Below are 21,415 nucleotides of genomic sequence, written 5' to 3' on the forward strand. Positions count from 1 at the left end.
AAACAGAAACTTCTAATCTCTTCCATCTAATCCAAATGTCATGAATTTATGGGGCGGGGGGGGGGGGGGGGCAGTGGTGGAAAAAAATCCCAGGAGAAAGACCTCTTCCCTTCCCTAAATGGGGAGAGAAACCAAGACTTTCCAGAGGGGGAGCTCCACCTGTGGCTGAGGTTATTTATAGGAGTTGGATTTAAATTTAATTCTGCCCTCAGGTAACTCCAAGGAACTGCTGCTTTCAGAGCTGGCCCCACCTTTACCCACCCTGCACGTAAGAGGGCTGTGCGGCTTCAGTGCAATTACAGATTGAATACAAATTTTGCAGGCAACAGCCTAGAAACGTAAACAAGCTCTGCTGTGGGTCACTGGGAGAGGGGGGTCAGTGTGGTGGCTGGAATCTAGCTGTGTCACCTTGACATGAGGACCCGGACAGATTCACAATATCCTGCCCCTCGAATGTAAAATGGTGTGGCCGCTCGACAAACAGTATGGCCTTTCCTCAAAACGTTGCAGGTAGAATTACCATATGATAAAATCTTTTTTAAAAAACATTTAATTTATTTATCCATGAGAGAGACATAGAGGCAGAGCCACAGGCGGAGGGAGAAGCAGGCTCCCTTTGGGGAGCCTGATGTGGAATTCGATCCCAGGACCCCAGGTCACAACTTGAACCGAAGGCAGGCACTCAACCGCTGAGCATTCCGGTCTTCCCCAAAATAAATAAAATCTTTTTTTTAAAAAAAGGTTTGTTCTTCATTCCCAAGTATATTACCTGTCGCTTCACAGACCCCAGAAGAAAATCAGGAAATTAAGGACTAAGTCAAGTTAATCTTTAGACCTCGGTCTGATCATTATGAAATAAAAGAGTTGAGTGGAGAATCTGTGATTCCAAGTCAAGACGCTATGTCAGAAGAGGAGAGCTTAAGGGGAAATAACCCTATGGAAATTAAGGTGAAAAAGAAAGAAAAAGAAAAAAAAAAAAAAAAGAAAGATACCCAGGACTAGAGAAATGAACACTGTCACCTGCTAGGCTTTGAGAATCTACTACAGGCCAGACATCAAAATTTTGTATTTAAAATTATGCAAAATCCCTCTATAGAGTGATCAAGTGTTCACCTCCATGAAATCTTTATGCACTGTGATCCCTAGAGCCTAAAACAGTGTCTATCACAGTAGAAATTCATGAGTTGCTGGTTTTTTTTTTAAGATTTTATTTATTTATTTATTCATGAGAGACACAGAGAGAGGCAGAGACACAGGCAGAGGGAGAAGCAGGCTCCCTGCAGGGAGCCTGATGCGGGACTCCATCCCAGGACCTGGGGATGACAGGCAGAGCTGACGGCAGACGCTCAACCACTAAGCCACCCAGGTGCCCCCAGAAATTTTAATTTAAAAATTTATTTATTTGTGTGAGAGAGAGAGAGAGCACAGGAGGAGGGGCAGAGGGAGAGGGAGAGAGAGAGAGAGAGAATCTCAAGCAGACTCCTGGCTGAGCACCGAGCCTGACATGGGGGTCAATCTCATGACCCTGAGATCATAATCTGAGCCAAAACCAAGGATCAGATCTCTTAACCATCTGAGCCACCCAGGTGCCCCCCAGACATTTTATTTTTAATGTTTTCTAATGTATCAGTCTTTTCCTTTATGGTTTGTACTTTATGTGTCTTGTTGGAGAAATCCTTTCCTACCCTGATTTGATATAGATACTCTTTTTTAACCTAAAAGCTTTTTTTATTAACATTGTATTTTGAAATAATTTTAAGCTTACAAAATGTTGCAAAATTAAAAATGGTACAAAGAGCACTCATACACCCTTTACCTAGTTGACCTAGTGTTAACATTTTATGCATTTATCACTTGATACATATAATATATGCAAGACAGCATATGTAATACATACACATATCATATTTCTCCTTGACTATTTGAAGGTATGTGACATACATCACGGTACTTTACAGCTAGATGCTCTCGTGTGTATTTCCTAGGAGTAGGGATAGTCTGTTACATTACTACAGACCAGTTATCAACTTCATAAATTTACACAGATAAAATAGTTTTTATCAAACCTCCCATTCATATCTCAATTTTGCCAGTCATCAACTTTGATGTGGACATTCTCCATAGCCTTTCCATAACCCTATAGATCATATAATCATATAGTAGTTTTAGATGATTATTTTTATAAGTTTATTTAATTTTTTAAAAATATTTTATTTATTTATTCATGAGGGGACACACACAAAGAGACAGAGACACAGGCAGAGGGAGAAGCAGGTTCCCTGCAGGGAGCCTGATGTGGGACTGATCCCAGGACCCCAGGGTCACGACTTGAGCTGAAGGCAGACGCTCAACCACTGAGTCACCCAGGTGTCCCTAATTTGTTTTAGTAATCTTTACACCTACCATGGGGCTCGAACTCACAACCCCGAGCTCTAGGGTCACATGCTCTTCCAACTGAGCCAGCCCAGATGCCCCATAATCTTATAGCAGTTTTAAATGCAGGATCCAAACCGGGGGTAGGTATCACATTGAACTGTCATGTCTTTTTTGCTTCCTTTAATCTAGAATACTTCCTCAACCTTTGTCTTATTTAATACTGACATTTTTGAAGAATACAGTCCCCTCTCCCCCATTTTAGAAGAATGTTCCTCATTTTGTGTTTATCCAGTTTGCTCATGATTTAGGTTGGTGAAAGCAGTCTCGGCTGGAGCTCTGCACAGCTGTGTGGTGTGCGGTACTGCATCTATGCAGTGTCGTGGAGATGTAGTATTGTCTTTCTCGGGGCATCATGTCTGGAGGCCACACAATGTCTATCTGCCACCCATTGGTTAACTTCGATCCCTGGTTCTAATTCTTGTCCAATCTCTCCCCTGTATGATAATACTTTCTATATTTTGTGCTTCCTTCCAACTGGTAAGTCGTCTAGGGAGATGCTTTAAGACTTCCAAGCCTCCCCCTTCTTGTGACAATTTCCCCGTAGCGTTATCAGCACCCACTGATGATTCTTGCCTGATCCAATCTTTGCCATAATGGTTGAAAAATGAATCACCTAAATGTTTTTAAGTTTTGTTTATTATGTGTGCCTTTAAATTAATTTGATTTTATATAGTGTGAGGAATCTTAACCTATCCCTTCACCCCTCTCATATGTCTAATGACTCGGCTTCATTTGTGGAATAGCTCATTCTTTTCCCACTGGCAAGAAATGTCCACTTTCTCATGTGTCGAATTTTCATTTTTTGCTGGGTTTGTTCCAGGGTTCTCTATTCTGTTACTCCGTTCTATTGGTCTATTTGTTTATTTCCACACCAATACTATAGTGTCTTAAGTCCTATCACTTCGTAATAAATTCTGATGTATGGTAGAGCAAGTGACCCATCACCTACTCCTTTAAATTTGTCTCAGCCATCTTTGTCATCCAGGCACTCTATTCACTATCACAAGTAATTTTCACAACAACCTTTGGAGAGGTGAAGCAACTTTCCCAAGGTCACAAAGCCAGGGAGGAGGAATCTGACCCTTGGTCTGCCCAAGGCCAGAGCTCTTTTGTGTTATTTCCCGGGGTTCTGACTTCCCAAGGCCCATGGGCCAGTTTTCCAGGCATGGAGAAGTGGGAAATCAGAGAATCAAGTGTGGGCGGATGAGAGAAGAGAGATATCAGACTAGTTTGAGCTGGGTCTCTGGGGTATGGACTTTGCCAGCCAAGGGATGGGGCCTCTGGAGGGAATGAACCTGAGAGACACCCCCTTCCCCCCCCCCCGAAACTGATCACCCACAGGTGATGGGCTCATCTTCCGGCTTTCCAGGCTGAGCAGGGTAAGGTGGCAGCAGTTTGAGAAGGGACACCTGCAGCTGCTTTCATGTTGGGTGTCTGGTGCCAGGGCTGAGATGCATGGAGGAGACGGGATCTTCGGGCTGCCTGCCTGCCTGCCTGGAGGCCAGGATAGATCCCACTCCAGGGAGCCCCATCCTCCCCCAACTCCTCCCTGACTGATTAAGGAACCCTAATCAGCTTGGGAAGATTAAGGGCTCTGGACAGCTGTTCCCACACCCCCACCCTGGGCCGCGTGGCAAAGAGACCTGTGGGAGGACGTCAGAAGGGGGATCAGCCCTGTGACCCCTCACCCCGGGCCTGGGCCCGCGCCCCGGACTTTCCGGTGAGTGGCAAAGGCCCCTTGGCCAGGACCCGGGTCCTTTCTGCCCCAAGTGGGTGTACGGAGGGAGTGGGCAAGTCTCCCCTGACCCCTGTTGGCTCTAGGAGAGAGGAGGGGCAGACGAGAAGGGAACAGGAAGCAAGGGAAACAGGGGTTTGGGGTGAGGGGTGCGGTGGGCTTCCAGGCCATGCCCTTCACCCCCGGAGGGTCATCCAAGCCAGAGTTGGGGCTATGGAAGTGGCCTCCAGGGTTAGTCGGGCTTTGAGAAGCTGGGGGTTGCGGAGAGGGCCCTGAGAGAGTTCTGGGGGCCTCGCCGCTCATCGCACCCCGCTTCTGCTCCCAGAAGCCGGCGATGAGCGCGTGCGCCCTCCTGGCGGGTGGGCTCCCCGACCCCCGGCTCTGCGCCCCCGCGCGGTGGGCTCGGTCCCCGCCCGGCGTCCCCGGGGCCCCGCCCTGGCCCCAGCCCCGGCTCCGGCTCCTGCTGCTGCTGCTCCTCCTGCCGCCCTCCGCCCTCTCCGCCGTCTTCACAGTCGGGGTGCTGGGCCCCTGGGCCTGCGACCCCATCTTCGCCCGCGCCCGCCCGGACCTGGCCGCCCGCCTGGCCGCCGCCCGCCTGAACCGCGACGCAGCCCTGGAAGACGGGCCCCGCTTCGAGGTGACGCTGCTGCCCGAGCCATGCCGGACGCCGGGCTCCCTGGGGGCCGTGTCCTCCGCGCTGGGCCGCGTCTCGGGCCTCGTGGGGCCGGTGAACCCCGCAGCCTGCCGGCCGGCTGAGCTACTAGCCCAGGAGGCGGGGGTGGCGCTGGTGCCCTGGAGCTGCCCGGGGACGCGGGCGGGGGGCACCACAGCCCCCGCCGGGACGCCGGCGGCCGATGCTCTGTACGCCCTGCTCCGCGCCTTCCGCTGGGCGCGCGTGGCCCTAATCACCGCGCCCCAGGACCTGTGGGTGGAGGCGGGACGCGCGCTGTCGGCGGCGCTCAGGGCCCGGGGTCTGCCCGTGGCGCTGGTGACCACCATGGAGCCCTCGGACCTGTCTGGGGCCCGGGAGGCCCTGAGGAGGGTCCAGGACGGGCCCAGAGTCAGAGGTAGGCTCCCCTGCAGGGCGCGGGGTGGGGGTGGGGGGCGCCGCAGGCAGGCAGCGGGGCGCGGCGGTGAGCCCGAGTGTCCGACGGTCCGCAGCGGTGATCATGGTGATGCACTCGGTGCTGCTGGGCGGCGAGGAGCAGCGCTGTCTGCTGCAGGCTGCGGAAGAGCTGGGCCTGGCCGATGGCTCCCTGGTCTTCCTGCCCTTCGACACGCTCCACTACGCCTTGTCCCCGGGCCCAGAGGCCTTGGCCGTGCTCGCCAACAGCTCACAGCTGAGGAGGGCCCACGATGCGGTGCTCATCCTGACGCGTCACTGTCCCCCAGGGGGCAGCGTGATGGACAACCTGCGCAGGGCCCAGGAGCACCAGGAGCTGCCCTCGGACCTAGATCTGCAGCAGGTAGAGGGACCAGGGAGGAGGGCAGAGGGGAGGACATGCCGGAGAGGGGGGAGGAGGATGGAGCCAATGGGAGCTGGGAGCCCTGCACCAGTAGAGAGAGACCAACTAAGCAGCCCCTCCTGTTCTGTCGTTTTCTGGGTAAAGTAGAGGCTTTGACCTTGCTCGGGCCATGTTAGTGTGTTGGGATTGCTTCTAGAGTGTAGACGATGAGACCTCTCCAGCCCAGCTCCGGTCACTAGACCCTATGAACTCAACACTGCAGTCGGCTTCAAAGTAAACCCACTTCCAGCACCGTGGCCACACATGATCTGTAATACAGAACAGGAAGGAGCAAGGATGCAGATCCAATCTCCACACCCCATTTAGAGGGGTTTCCTCTGGGGCTTCATCTAGTGGTCATAGCTTTTTGGCAGCCTTGCCATCTCGTGAGGAGCAGAAAGGTCCCTAGGTGGAACCAGGAGTTTCCATAATCATTTAGATCCACGGCTTACACCCAAACAACCAGCTGAGATCCCCTGAGAATCCAGAATCCCCGTTCAGACCGTCTGACTCCATACCATTCCTAGAAAGGGGAAAGGGCTGGAAAGCACTAAGAGGGAAGAGAGTTTGGATGTCAGTGGGCAATAAACTAACCACCCCAAAGGTGCTGTGAATCGAGGCAGGTTGAAATATTCCCCACCAACACCCCTAGTCTCCTCCTGGAAGATTTGGGGGAGCCAGTAGCAGAAGGATGGGACTAGTCAATAAGAAGGGGAGAACAAGAGTCAGGAACGTGGTGAGATGGGATGGGGGGTGGGTGGAGAAAGTGGTGAAACGCATCTTCAGTTCTCAGCTACTGGCTCCTTCTGAGATCCCTAGGAAGTCATCCTTGATTCTTCTCACCTTCCCCCCAACCCCTACATCCAGACGTCAAGTCCTGACAGTTTTACTTTGTAAAAGTCATTTGAATCCGTCCACTTTCTCCATTCCCCCAACACTGTCCTGGTTCAGGACACAGCACCTCTGATCTAAATCTTGAAGAAAAAAAAAAAAAATCTTGAAGCAGCATCTCCCCAGTAGTCTCTGCTTCCACGCTTACCTGTCCTGGGCCTTTCTCCACCCAATAATCAGTTCAAACTTCAGAAATCTGGCAAATCTGACTCTGCCACACCCCTGTTCAGAGCCTCCCAGGGGCTTCTCTCATCCTGGATGGAAACAGGTGTCTTCACACAGTTTACCAGGTCTCTTGGTCTTCCTCTCTCTTCCACCTTCCCTGACATTCAGCCAGACGGAGCAACTTTGTGTTTCCTAAATGTGCCTTTCTCTTTTGCCTCTGTACTGCTGGGTGTACTCTTCCCTGGCCCTCCTCTCCCCCAGATAATTCTGACTCATCCTCTGAAGGATGGTCACTTCTAGAAGCCTTCTCCTCCTCTTCCTCCCTCCTCCCCCTGTCCCCATCCCTTGCACTATCTCAGCCTCCCTGTCTGTCTTCCTAACTAGATGAAAGATTCCTTGGGACAGGGACTTTATCTTACCTATCGCTTTACACAGTGCCTGGCACTGGGGAGAGATGGAAACTGGTAAAAATAAGCTTGATGACATGGGGTGAGAGCCTTGGGGAAAGAAAAGGAAAAATAGAAAATGGAAGCCAACCAAAAGATAGGAAAGGAAGTTTTTAGGTGAATGAGAAGTAATGATATTAAAACTATAAGCAGGACGACCAATCGGAAAGGGAAGAGAGGAGCTGCAGGTGATGGAGAGTAGGGATAACCAGGGGTGAGAGAGTGGAAAGAGGAAGGTCGGTGGGTAAGAGGGAAGAGGAGGGAGCTAATGGGGAGAGAAGAGGAGAGGAGAGAGAGCGCACACCAGTGGGGAGAGAGGAAGAGAGGAGTGGGCCAATGGGGAGAGAGGGGGACAGAGAGAGAGAGAATGAGAGAGAGAGAGAGAGAGAGGAGAGGGGAAGAGAGGAGTGGGCCAATGGGGAGAGAGGGGGACAGAGAGAGAGAGAGAGAATGAGAGAGAGAGAGAGAGAGAGAGAGAGGAGAGGGGAAGAGAGGAGTGGGCCAATGGGGAGAGAGGGGGACAGAGAGAGAGAGAATGAGAGAGAGAGAGAGAGAGGAGAGGGGAAGAGAGGAGTGGGCCAATGGTGAGAGAGGGCGACAGAGAGAGAGAGAGAGAATGAGAGAGAGAGAGAATGAGAATGAGAATGAGAGAAAGAGAAAGAGAGAGAGAGAGAGAGGAGAGGGGAAGAGAGTGAGCCAATGAAGGAGGGGAGGAGTAAGCCGATGGGGGGCGGAGAGTGTGAGCCAATGGGGAGGAGGAGGAGAAGGAGAGAGAGAGAGAGAACCAATGAGGAGAGAGGGGAAGCGAGCGAGCCAATGGGGAGAGAGGAGGAGGGCGCCTCCACTGAGGGACACAGGGAAGCACCCCAGAAGTGTGAACAGTCTATACCCTCGGGGCTTGAGGGCTTGAAAAGAGCCATGAGAAGCCAGGAGGTGGGCGGAGAGCCCGGGCCCTGAGTCCCTGCTGTCCTGGCGCAGGTGTCCCCGCTCTTCGGCACCATCTACGACGCGGTCCTCCTGCTGGCGGGGGGCGTCGCACGGGCACGGGCGGCCGCAGGGGGCGGCTGGGTGTCGGGAGACTCGGTAGCCCACCACATCCCGGATGCCCAGGTCCCCGGCTTCTGTGGGACCCTGGGAGGAGCCCAGGAGCCACCGTTTGTGCTGCTGGACACGGACGCGGCGGGGGACCGGCTCTTCGCCACATACATGCTGGACCCCACCCGGGGCTCCCTCCTCTCAGCTGGGACCCCCGTGCATTTCCCTAGAGGGGGAGGAACACCTGGGTCCGACCCCTCATGCTGGTTCGAGCCAGGTGTCATCTGCAACGGAGGTGAGGGCAAGCACCCCAGCGCCACCCCCGCCCCATTTTCCAACGCCTGCCCTGGGACAGTCACAGTCAACGCAGACCCTCCACAAAGTGGTGAAAGACAGTCAACTCTCATCCCGTAACTCCTTCCAGAGCCTTCTCACACCCCTGGCTTGTGCAGAACCTCTCCCTTGCCAACCTCCCCCTCCCCCCACCCATGCCCTCTTGGAACCTTTCTAGCATCTCCCCTTTGCAGAACCCATGGCCTTTCCCCAGACCTGGTCCTGGGCTCCCATCCACCTTCCCTAGAGCATCCGCCATCTGACATGACTGCAACCTCCATAGAGAGGGTGCCTCCCTCAGGCCACCATCCTCAGTGTCCCTCCTCTCACTGCTTCTGCAGGAGTGGAGCCCGGCCTCGTCTTTCTCGGCTTCCTCCTGGTGGTTGGGATGGGGCTGACTGGGGCGTTCCTGGCCCATTATTTGAGGTGAGTATGGGAGTGAGGTAAGTAGGAGGTGAGCTTAGCTCCCCACCTTCCAGAATTGCATCTGTGCAGCAAAGACAGCAGGCTGGACCCACTCAAGAGTAGAAAAAGGGAGGATTGGGATCTGCCCCAAAAGGCAGGCAGACCAGAGGATGTTTGGTTTGGGGGCAGCTGGTCTCCCCTGAACCAACATGATCCTCTGCCAGCTTCCTCGCTAATGCCCTTTCCCTCTACCAGGCATCGGCTACTTCACATCCAAATGGTCTCTGGCCCCAACAAGATCATCCTGACTCTGGACGATGTCACCTTTCTCCACCCGCATGGGGGCAGCACGCGAAAGGTGGGACAGCAGGGAGCCAGGTCTCCAAGTGTTCCCTGTATATCTGCTCCCCTGCCTGGGCCAGCCCTCATCCCAGCCCCCACCTGGGAAGGCCTGCTTCCTGCCCTGATTCCATCTCAGGTCTGAGCTCTGGGGGTGTGCAGTGAGAGTAAGAGCCCCTGTCCCCACTGCTTTCCTGGGGCAGTTTCTAGCTTTTCCAAGAAAAGCTACTTGTTAGCTTTGTAAACTGTAAAGTGCAGTGCTATGAGGAGGTAATGTCATTATCACTTTCCTAAATTGAGATTTCTTCCCCTTCCCCTCTGTAACCACCAGAACTCAGGCTGACCTCAACCTATGACTTGACCCCACAGTATACTTTGACTCTTTCCACTGATTGGCCTCTACCCTCCAGGTGGTCCAGGGAAGTCGCTCGAGTCTGGCCGCCCGCAGTACATCAGACATTCGCAGCGTCCCCAGCCAGCCCTTGGATAACTCCAACATTGGCCTCTTTGAAGTGAGTCTTACTCCTAGCCAGGCCCAGCTCTATTCCTGGACTTGTGTCATATCCTGCAGGCTCCAGGAAATGGTGATAGGAGTCCAGAATGGGCTTTAGGGAGAGGTCACGGGTTCCCCAATAGGGAGCATCTGAGATTCCTTCCTGCCCCAAAATTATGCCTTAGCCTTTATCCAGATGAGAGCTCCTTGAAGGCAAATCACAGTGGCTCAGAAGCTGGAGGCCTGACTGGTGGGGGTGTGTGTACTGGGACCATGCAGCCTGGTGTGGCCACTGAAGCCATCCCCTGCCCTGTTGGGATCCCCTGTCCCTGTCCCCTCAGTCATCCAAGATTTCAGGTTACCAGAGGACACGGGCCTCCCTGGAAAGTTTGGGGCAGAGCAGCATCTGGGATGTGGCCTCATGGTCACAAAGAGGACATTTCTAGGGCATGGATTATTCAGGATGGAAAGTTTCCAGATGGGGTTATCCCCCACTCAAGAGCCCCATCCAGCATTTCCACCCAGTTCAGCTCAGATTCAGGAACAGCAAGCCTTAGAGGGGAGAAAAGAAAGTCATAAAAGGGCATTAGGATCTCAACTATGGGTCAGCTGATCTGAATGTGGTGGGATGTGGACAATATTGTGAACAGAGTCAGAGGGAGCTCAGCTAATCAAGAGTCGGTAGGGGATCCCTGGGTGGTGCAGCGGTTTGGCGCCTGCCTTTGGCCCAGGGCGCGATCCTGGAGACCTGGAGTCGAATCCCACATCAGGCTCCCGGTGCATGGAGCCTGCTTCTCCCTCTGCCTGTGTCTCTGCCTCTCTCTCTCTCTCTGTGACTATCATAAATAAATAAAAATTTTTAAAAAAATTTATAAACATTCTTAAAAAAAAAAAAGAGTCGGTGGACATTTAGAGCTCCCAAGTGTTAGAAAACGCAGAGGCTCCCGCCCTGTCACCTAGAGGCCACTGCCAGCTGCTTCTCAGGGGAGCACTTTTGTCATTTGGGGCAAGCTGTTACTCCTCCATAAGGGACTACCCTGTGCCTTCAGGAATAGATAGCGTCTCTTGTCCTGTCTGCTAAACACAGTTCCCGATTAAGAATGTCTCATATTTATTTCCAAATGCTCTTTAGGGAGTCAATACCTAACCACCAGGATTCCCCTCTAGTCCAAATCCCTCACTGGCAGACGAGGCGGCTACATAGGTCGCAAAGCCTAAGGCAGAATTAAAGTGAAGGGTTCCTTGTTCATCCAGGGTGACAATGCAGATGGGTGAACCAAACACAGGCGCTTCTGAGCGTGGGGCCCAGTGGGACTGCTGGGGCTGTGTCCCCGTGAACCAGCCCACCAGCCCGACTGACAGCTAAGGATAGGGAGGCTCAGAGCTTGGAGGGAAGCTGCCTATACTTTGCAGTTTGTAATAAAAAGCCCAGACTCCTGACTCCCCAGCACAGTGCTCTCTCGTGGCAACAGATGGTGCCGAGAGCTGTGATTTCAGTGACATTTGTGGTAGCAATGGCTTGCTTAATAAGGCTGTTGGTGAGTGCATCTGGGGTGGTGAGGACACCCCTGCAAGTGTGGACTCCCTCCCTCCTGGCTAGCTGTGAAGTGGGCCAGCAGACCTCAGACCCCTTGCCCCTGATGCTCTGTGTCACAGGGAAGATATGTTCTGGGGCAGTGGGCAAGTGCAAATGTAGGGGCCCTAGGGCTCCTTGCCTCGTGGGGTTTTAAGAAACTGAGTTCACTGCTCCCATCTCTACTCCAGGGAGACTGGGTTTGGCTGAAGAAATTCCCCGGGGACCAGCACATAGCCATCCGCCCAGCAACCAAGACGGCCTTCTCCAAGGTGAGGGTGGGCCTGGGCTGGGGTGTGGGGTGGGCATCATTTCCTAACCTCCCTGCCCTCTCTTTGCCCTACCCTACAGAGGTAGACCCCAATGTGGGAGAGACCAAGAGGTCTCAGTGGAGGTGTCCCCTCCTCTCAAAAGCAGATTTCCCATTCCGCTCTCTCATATGCTAGCTCTTTCCTGTGGTGTGCTTGTCATGATATGTTCAATGTGTGCTTGCATGTTTTTTTTTTTAAGATCTTATTTATTTATTCATGAGAGACACAGAGAGAGAAAGAGAGGCAGAGACACAGGCAGAGGGAGAAGCAGGCTCTATGCAGGGAGCCTGACGTGGGACTTGATCCCAGGTCTCCAGGATCAGGCCCTGGGCGGCACTAAACCGCTGAGCCAGCGGAGCTGCCCTTGCATGGTTTTTTTTTTTTTTTTTTAAAGATTAATTAATTTATTTAGAGAAAGACAACATGAGCAGGGGAGAGGCAGAGGGAGAGGGAGAGAATCTCAAGCAGACTCTGTACTGATTGTGGAGCCCCACACGGGGCTCAGTCCCACGACCCTGAGATCATGTCTGGAGCTGAAATCAAGAGTTGGCCATTTAACCAACTGAGCCACCCAGGTGTTCTTCTAGTTCATTTCTTATCTGCCTCCCTCACTGGACTGTGAGCTAAGTGAGGGTTCCCCCTGCCCCATCATTGCATTTTTGGCACGCAGCACAGTATCTGGAACAGAGACTAGAGAGACCTAATGAATGTTTATTGAGTGAGACAATAAGGGCTTTCCAGTTTCGTTGAGCCACTTGTGCAGAATGGCCTAGTTAATGCAAACTGAGTGAGGTGGAAAGCTGGCAAGGAGGCTGTAGACTGTATTCTAGTCCTTTCTCCCTAAAGCTCCCCTTACATCATGCAGCCTCGACCTGGCCTCCTTCCCTGATGTCTCCACAGAAGCTTTTGGCCACGGCTGCAGAATGACTTAGGGTCAACAAGCTAAATTACCATTTAATGGCAGGCATCTCAGATGAAAGGTCTTGTCTTACTGGACCAAAGGAAAACCAGAAAGGACAGCCATCACCCATGAACCCCGGTTTTCCTAGCATGCCCAGATTGTGAGGGCCCCTGTCCTTCTCTGGGGCCACAGCTTGACTGCTCAGTCCCTGCCTCCCTAACCTGGGTAGGTGGGGAGTCTCCGACATACTTGACACAGTGACAGGACCAGGCAAAACAGCCCTGAGCTGTCACCAGCACAGCCATTTCTGGTGTTCTTTGGGTTTTTTGTGTGTATGTGTATTTTTTCTTTTTTTTTTTTTTTTTTTTTTTTATTTATGATAGTCACAGAGAGAGAGAGAGAGAGGCAGAGACACAGGCAGAGGGAGAAGCAGGCTCCATGCACCAGGAGCCTGATGTGGGATTCGATCCCAGGTCTCCAGGATCGCGCCCTGGGCCAAAGGCAGGCGCCAAACCGCTGCGCCACCCAGGGATCCCTGTATGTGTATTTTTTCTAAGATTTTATTTATTTATTCATGAGAGACAGAGAGAGACGCAGAGACATAGGCAAAAGGAGAAGCAGACTCCCTGTGGGGAGCCTGATGTGGGACCCTAGGATCGTGAGCCAAAGGCAGATGTTCAACCACTGAGTCACCCAGATGCCCCTCTGGTGTTCTCTGAAAGCGGTGGTGCGGCCTCTTCCTGGTTCTCTCTTCAAGGAGGGGAGGGTCGTGGTGCCAGGGGCTTCTGCCTGCGGTGTTTTTCCCTAAAGCCAGGCAGTTCAAAGTCTTACAGCTAATCCATCAGAACCTGCCTGGGTCCTGGCTCCCCTGCAAGGTTGTGTTTTCAGCCCTAACTTGAAACTAAACCATAGTCCGCACCGAACAGCCGGCCTTTGACCGACTGGTGCCTTCTGCAGAGAGAGGCCATCTGTGGAAGAAATCCCCACGGATCTTTCCATTGGTCATTCTTCTGCCATCTTCCCAGCTGGGACACCCAGAAACAGGCCTGCATAACAGGTCTCCTTCCCACGTTGCTTCCAGGGCAGAAAAGGCCCGTTCACTTTCTCCCTCCCAGCTCCGGGAGCTCCGGCATGAGAACGTGGTGCTCTACCTGGGGCTCTTCCTCGGCAGCGGGGGAGCTGGTGGCTCGGCCGCGGGGGAAGGCGTGCTGGCCGTGGTCTCAGAGCACTGCGCCCGGGGCTCCCTCCACGACCTCCTCGCCCAAAGGGACATTAAGTTGGACTGGATGTTCAAGTCCTCCCTCCTGCTGGACCTCATCAAGGTGCGGGGTAAGGGGGGTGCGGGGGTGGCGGGGAGGACAGGGCCGGGAACCACCGGGCTGAGGCTGCCTCTTCTCCTGCCGCCCCAGGGAATGAGGTATCTGCACCATCGAGGCGTGGCCCACGGGCGCCTGAAGTCGCGGAACTGCGTGGTGGACGGGAGGTTCGTGCTTAAGGTCACGGATCACGGCCACGCGCGACTAATGGAAGCTCAGAGGGTGTTACTGGAGCCTCCCAGCGCCGAGGGTAAGATTCCCGGGCTGCCTCCCGCGGGGACGCGAAGCCCCTGGGATTCCCGTCATTTCCAGCCCCCCCCCCCCCGCCCCCGCCCGCCGCCCATTCCACAGCCCCGCCACGGAAAGGGTCTTGTGACTTTGGGGAGAGGAAGGGTGGGCTCTGTGAGGGGAGGGGGGGAGGGGGCAGGGCTTGTGCCGGAGGGGCTGGGTCTAAAGGGTAGGGCCTGTTTGTGAGCCCCCCTCCCCCCTCACCTTCTCTGAGACCCGTGTTGGTTTTCCCATAGTCCCTCCTGGGGGTAGCTGCAGGCAGCGGGGCCAGACTCAGGCTGGGAGTTGGTGAGTGGGTGCGAGCCTGGCCTTTCCGGTTAGGATGGGGGTCTGTCTCCAGCGCCCCCTCCCCCGAGGTCCTCCTCATGCCCACGCCCCTTCCCCCCCCTCCCCCCGGCCCCCAGACCAGCTATGGACAGCCCCGGAGCTGCTTCGGGACCCGGCCCTGGAGCGCCGGGGAACGCTGCCCGGCGACGTCTTCAGCCTGGGCATCATCATGCAGGAGGTCGTGTGTCGCAGCGCCCCCTATGCCATGCTGGAGCTCACTCCCGAGGGTACGCAGCCACACCCCCACCCCCACCCCCGCCGGGGCCTGGCCGTGCGCACAGAAAGTCAGCCTGCGTTAGAGCCTGGCGGGACCCAGCCTCTTTCCCAGAAGCCCAGAGCTGAGCCTGGGCCACCCCTATGTGGGTCTGAGGAGTCAGAACAGTGGAGAGGCCAGCATAGGGATGGTCACAGGTGGCTCTAAGGCGCCCAGACTTCACTGGTGGCCTTGGTCCTCATCCAGGATCCAACCTGCTCCTTCAAATCCCCAGCAGGGCAGCAGTGTTGTGGGAAGGGGGTGAAGAGCATTCCAGTCTGGTTCAAATCCATATTACTTACCATCTATGAGAGTCAGCAAGCTCCTTGATCACCCTCACCCTCCCTCTTCTATGTGCAATGGATGTTAGGCTCCCCCTGTCATCTCTTAACTGCCCCCTGCCACCCTGGATTCAGGGTCCTCTTGTGGCTCCAGCAACCCCTCCCTCACTGCACTCCTCCACCCACTGGAGCTCTGATTTAAAGAACCCCAGTAGAGTCCCCCCATCTTGGGCTTCAGCCATCAGGCCAGAGTCAGGTGGCTCCTTTCGGTCCCCTTATGCCTTCAGAAGTGGTGGAGAGGGTGCGGAGCCCCCCTCCACTGTGCCGGCCCTCCGTGTCCATGGACCAGGCACCTGTGGAGTGCATTCAGCTGATGAAGCAGTGTTGGGCAGAGCACCCTGATCTTCGGCCCTCCTTGGGCCACATCTTCGACCAGGTCAGGGGCTGGGACTGGGCAGGGGCTGGGCTGGCCACCTGTTGGCCACCTGGGGAAGCTTCAGGAAGGCAGGATATCAGGATCTCTGCTCTCCAAGGGGTAGTCTGAAGACTGGGATTAGGTGGGGGCAGAGCTAGAACAGGGGCTGTGGAGGCCTTTGGAGTGGGAGACTGAGTTCTGGGTGGGAGAAATTTTAATTCAATTCAAATGACATTTGAATTGCTTAGCACAGTGTGGCAGAAAGACCTTTGGCCTGGGAGTCCAAAGGCTGGGCTGGTTCCAGCGCCCTGTCAATGACTAGCTGAGAGCAGTAGACCTCTGGGAACCCTCATTTCCCATATGCCTCCTGATAATGTGTGAAAACATTATCCCCGGAGTAGGGGGCAGGTGATGAGTCAAAAGTGATGGGGGAAGGGGAGGTTCAGGCCTAATACAGCCGCTCTCAAGGGCAGCCCAAGTCCCACCAGCTTCCTCCTCCAACTAGTTTAAAAGCATCAACAAGGGTCGGAAAACCAACATCATTGACTCGATGCTGAGGATGCTGGAGCAGTACTCCAGTAACCTGGAGGACCTGATCCGGGAGCGGACGGAGGAGCTGGAGCTGGAAAAGCAGAAGACCGACAGGCTACTCACGCAGATGCTGCCTCCGTGCGTGCCCGTGGGGAGGGGGGCAAGGGTCGAGGGGAGGGCAGCTGGAATGCAGCTGGTCTGGGGTAACCCTGCCTCCCGCCATCTCTAGTTCTGTGGCGGAGGCCCTGAAGATGGGGACGCCGGTGGAGCCCGAGTATTTTGAGGAGGTGACACTGTACTTCAGTGACATTGTGGGCTTCACCACCATCTCAGCCATGAGTGAGCCCATCGAGGTGGTGGATCTGCTCAACGATCTCTACACACTCTTCGACGCCATCATTGGCTCCCACGACGTCTACAAGGTGGGCTGTGCAGGGGGCAAGGCCTCCTTTGGCTTCCCCAGTCCCCAGCACACCTGCCCTAGTCTTTGGCCCCCCTCCTTCATTTGCCCCAGACCCCAGTCCAGCCCTCCGGGATCGGAAGCCTCCCCAGGATCTCTGCACTAACCCCTGACCAGGGACAATTGCTTGGGGGGAGAGGGGTGCTCAGTACCGAATCCACACTACCCCTTCCCGCAGGTGGAGACAATCGGGGATGCCTACATGGTGGCCTCGGGGCTGCCACAGCGGAACGGGCAGCGACACGCCGCGGAGATCGCCAACATGGCCCTGGACATCCTCAGCGCCGTGGGCTCCTTCCGAATGCGTCACATGCCCGAAGTGCCCGTGCGCATTCGCATTGGCCTGCACTCGGGTACCTAGAGGACTCTGCACCCATCTCCCACACTGGGGCCCCGCTCCACGTGTCTCAGACAGGACATAAACCCCCTGGGGGGGGCAGAGAGGGCTTGTCTTGAAGCCACCCTCGCATCCAGGGCACCCCATTGTGATTGAGAGTGTGGCCTTGGGGAGCTGGTGGAGAACATGGGGTGCCAGCGACCCCCGAGGTGCTGGGTGCCACCTGGCAGCCTGCACGGCCACCAACCCTGCGTGTCTCCGCAGGCCCGTGCGTGGCCGGCGTGGTGGGCCTCACCATGCCACGGTACTGCCTATTTGGGGACACGGTCAACACCGCCTCGCGCATGGAGTCCACGGGGCTGCGTGAGTGGAGTGGGGCTGGGAGGGCTGGGGGGGATTCACCGAGCAAGGGGGGGATGGCCCCGGGGGCAGGGGACACAGGAGGGGAGTCTCGGAAATCCTCCTCCCTTGTCATTCCAGCTTACCGAATCCACGTGAACATGAGCACCGTGCGGATTCTGCACGCTCTGGACGAGGGCTTCCAGACGGAGGTGCGCGGCCGCACGGAGCTGAAGGTGAGGCTATAGGCGCGGGGGGGGGGGGGGGGGGGGGGGACGCGCGAAGGACCTCGGGGTCCCTGGAGATCCGCCCGCCTGCACCCTGGCAGGCAGCCTAAGTGCTCCCCTCCCCGTGTTCCCCCAGGGCAAGGGCGCCGAAGACACGTACTGGCTGGTGGGCAGACGCGGCTTCAACAAACCCATCCCCAAACCGCCCGACCTGCAACCGGGGTGAGGTGCCAGCCTTCTCCCGTGCTCCAGCTGGGTGCCTGACCCTGCCCTCCCCCGCTCCTGCCCCGCCCCTCTCCTCTCCCCCTCCCCACTCTCCATCTCTGAAGCCACCACCCTCTCTCCCGCAGCGCCAGCAACCATGGCATCAGTCTGCAGGAGATCCCTCTCGATCGGCGCTGGAAGCTGGAGAAGGCAAGGCCGGGCCAGTTCTCTGGAAAGTGAGGCCCAGCTGGAGCAGGTGCTGCCCCTCTGCTCACAAGGCCCGCTGCCTGTCCCCCCTCGAACTCCAGAGTTGGGGGAATGGCTCCCCATCAATGGGAGATGCTTTCTGGGCAACAGGCACCTCTTCCCCAGCCTTAGGGCCTAGCCCTACCTGCTGAACTTCCCACCCAAGTTGATGTCCCTATCCCTGTCTGAGGAGTGAGCCTAGGCTCGTTCCTAAACCCAGGGATTTTCCTAAACCCAGTGAGGTACCAGCTGCAGGGATTCTGGCTCAGTAGGTCTGGAGTGGTCCAGGAATCTAGACTTGAGAACCCCTGTAAACGTGACCCAAGACCTCTCCTCCAGCCACCCCTACCCTGTGTTAACCAGGCCTCCTTGCCAGGCTGCACAGACTGCAAGAGACACAAGAGATAAGAACTCTAGGGAGCACCATTCATCAGAGGACAAGATGAATGCTGTCTCTAGAGGTCTCTACCTTCCTAGAAGAAACTTTGATCCATGACCCTCTCCTTCCTAGGGGAACCTCCATGACCCCTTTCCACGATTTCCCTCTGAGACACTCTTCTCCCTCTCAGGGTACTGGAAGGTCCTCTTCCTGAAAGTTGCTGCTATAGGTGACCAAAAGTCTGGCCGACACCAGTGGCTTCTAGCCAGCTCTGCCTCAAAGGATTCCAGGCCTTTACAGGTGCTGGCTGCAAATCTGCTGTGTGACCTTTGGGAAAAGTCTCGTGCACTCTCTGTGCTTGGGATCCCCCTCCAGGGCGAACTGAGGAGTGGCCTGTGTGGTTTCCATGCTCCCCTGCTCTGACAGCTGCTTCAGCAGAGTTGGCCTGGGGATATGGGGCACTGGGCTCGGGGCCTCCAGCCCCAGGGTCTCTGAGCCCATCACGAGAGGTTGGGGTGGGGATTTTGCACTGTCCAGTGCCTCCCAAGACCCCAGGGATGGGGTGTCTGGGATTGGCCCCAACCCCAGAGGCAGTGGAGGAGACCCTTCCAGCGCAGGGCTGTCACATGGCCTAAGGATGAGCCTCTGTCTAGCTTCTAGTGTCGTCCGTCCCCGCCTGTCAGACACTGCTCCCATCGTGACTTGCTCAAGTGCAGAGAAAAGCTGGCTTCAAGGCTTGGGGGAAAGGAAGGCAAATTGGCTGCTCCAAAACTCTGCTAACCAGAACATCCCCTGCTTAACTGGGTATCGCTGAGCATCCCCTCTACTTAGATCTTTCCAGCACGCATTAACAATCCCTGCCTGCCCCCACCCTGCCCGTCCAGCTGAAGTTTCTTTTGTGGAACTGATGTTCCAGAGCCTGAGCCTTGGCACGGCTGACTCGGGGTGCCCTTCCCCATGGCTTCAGACCCTGGAAAGTTAGCCGCAACCAACTAGAGGGCTGCTTGAGGTAGTGAGCGTCCAGTCTCTGGAGGTCTCCAAGCAGAACCGGCAACATCGTTGGCCAGGGATGGAGCAGTCCGAGACAGGTTCTAGGTGTAAAGATGAACCTGATCCTCGGCAGGTGGAGCGTGGTTGGGAGCCAGTAGCAGCGACCTCACCTGGGAGCTTGTTAGACATGCAGAGTCTCAGGCCCTGACCTGACTCGAATCAGAATCTGCATTTTAACGAGTCCACTCCAAGCGCTCACCTGCACTCGAACATTTGTGAATCGTGTCACTAAGTGATCCTGAGAATCTCTAAGATTTCATTAAAAACCAGGCTAGACTCTAGCCCTGAGACTCCTTTTACTTGGTCTCTGGGGCAGTTTTTTGTTTCTTGTTTTGAGCTAATATTCAGAAGTGTTAGGGCTTCACTCTTCTGTTCTCATGGTCCCTGCCCCTCCCCGAGGCTCCAGTACCCCAAGATTTTCTTTCTTTCTTTCTTTCTTTCTTTCTTTCTTTCTTTCTTTCTTTCTTTCTTTCTTTCTTTCTTTCTTTTCTTAAAGACTGTATTTATTTATTCATGAGAAACCCAGAGAGCGGCAGAGACAGGCAGAGGGAGAAGCAGGCTCCCTTTGGGGAGCCCAATGCGGGAATGATCCCAGGACCCCGGGGTCATGCCCTAGGCCAATGGCCCTGAGCTCAGCCACTGAGCTCCCCAGGTGCCCCAGGCCCCAAGATTTTCTAAACATCAGTCTTTCTGTCTGGTGCCTGTGGGCATCTGAGCTCAGGACTCCCCAGTGGCGTAGCTGCGGTTGGGCTCCTGGCGATGCTCCTGCCTGGCTGTGAGATCCTCCAGCTCTGTAGCACCTCCCCCCTTCCTCCCTAAAGGCTGAGAGCGAATGCAGAACTCTAAAACCCCAGCACTTGTAGGTTCTGGTTACTTGAGGTGGTGCTGCTAGAGTGAGTAATTTAGCTCAATTTAAAAAACATTTTTAACCAAGTCTGGAGATGATGAGTTCAAGGCTTTATTTTTATTTTTATTTTTTTTTGAGTTCAAGGCTTTAAAAAAAAAACCCTGATGCACATGCAGGTGTGCATGCGTGTGCGCACATGGTTTTTTGTTTGTTTGTTTGTTTGTTTTTTAATTATGTACGTTCTTAAATATCTCCCTTCAGATTTTCTCTGTACTTTGGTCCCAGGGATGGGGGACAGACTGCCTCGCTGGCGCTGGACCTGACAATGTGGCTGTAGCCCTCACTCCCCTGTCTCTTCCCTGGCCCCCCTGCCGCCCCCCACCAGCCCTCCCAGTATCCCCCACTCCCACCCTTTCTGTCTCCTTCTGTCCCACCTGTGAGGATGGCCAGTGATTCAGGGAGCCTCAGGGCAGAGTTGACCCCGGGGATTACCGGATTATGTGTGAGAGGACTAGTGTGGGCAGGCTGGGGCAGGACAGTTGTCAGAGGAGGAGGAGCTGGGGCCCAAACCTGGTTGGGGCCAGGCTAACACGGAGGCAGCAGGGCTGAGCAGGTCCCTTCCCACCTTCAACCCTGCCTTGTCCAGAGACCTCAGTCTTAGCTGAGCAGAGATTGCTCCCTTCCCTGCCCTGTCTCCCCTCTCTAGGCCCATACTTCCTCCCTGCGGTCCCTGAGGCTCTCTGCCATTGCCCTGGAACCTTCCTCCCTGGGCCCAGTCAGGGTCCTAGACCCTGCTACCCGCCCCCCTCCAGTCCTCTTCACCTGCTAGCCCCTGTCGTTCCTGGGCCCCGGGCACCCCCCAGCCCCGAGAGCACCTGCTTGGTCATCAGGCACTCCCTACCTTCAGATGTGTTTACACTACCTCTGCCGGCTGTCCACCCCCAGGACCCACACTGGGGGCTGTCCCCCCCTGTGTGGCGGCTCTGTAGCCAGGACAGGTGATGGCCACAGCAGGGCCCTCCTGCAGCTGCTGCTTTGATCCTGTAGCTGGGACTCCCCATCATGTCCCGGGGCTCACTTGGCACCTTTTCTCTGCTGCTCCTTGGGGTCTGGGCCCTGCTCCCCATCCTCACCTGCAGTGGACCCCGGGGACCCCCCTCTGGGGGATCCGTTTCGCTGCCTTGTGGGGCTGTTGTTCACTGGGATCTTCTGGACTGTGTGCTGTGGACACCAGGCCATGTGCCATGGTGTTGGGTCCTGGGAGGGTGGGGGCTGAAATAAAGGTGTACTTTCTTCCATTTCATGATGGGCGATCCTTTCAGCCCGGGGTGTCCAAACACCCCCTTA

At 55.3% G+C, this 21,415-nt stretch overlaps 1 protein-coding gene across 1 annotated transcript; it reads left to right on the plus strand.

The window, feature by feature from the left end:
• Positions 1-4,505: 4,505 nt before the first annotated feature.
• Positions 4,506-19,520, plus strand: GUCY2D (guanylate cyclase 2D, retinal). Its single transcript, XM_025428459.1, has 19 exons — positions 4,506-5,238; positions 5,333-5,637; positions 8,157-8,508; positions 8,888-8,972; positions 9,207-9,309; positions 9,701-9,802; positions 11,548-11,628; positions 13,684-13,890; positions 13,978-14,134; positions 14,577-14,726; positions 15,321-15,469; positions 15,954-16,117; positions 16,209-16,401; positions 16,618-16,792; positions 17,041-17,139; positions 17,257-17,351; positions 17,479-17,564; positions 17,693-17,802; positions 18,362-19,520. The coding sequence occupies exons 1-18, from the start codon at positions 4,506-4,508 to the stop codon at positions 17,784-17,786; spliced, it is 3,330 nt and encodes a 1,109-aa protein (XP_025284244.1). The 3' UTR covers positions 17,787-17,802; positions 18,362-19,520.
• Positions 19,521-21,415: the final 1,895 nt, after the last annotated feature.

The sequence above is a fragment of the Canis lupus genome, chromosome 5 (assembly GCF_003254725.2).
Source record: "Canis lupus dingo isolate Sandy chromosome 5, ASM325472v2, whole genome shotgun sequence".
In the NCBI taxonomy this organism is placed as follows: Eukaryota; Metazoa; Chordata; class Mammalia; order Carnivora; family Canidae; genus Canis; species Canis lupus.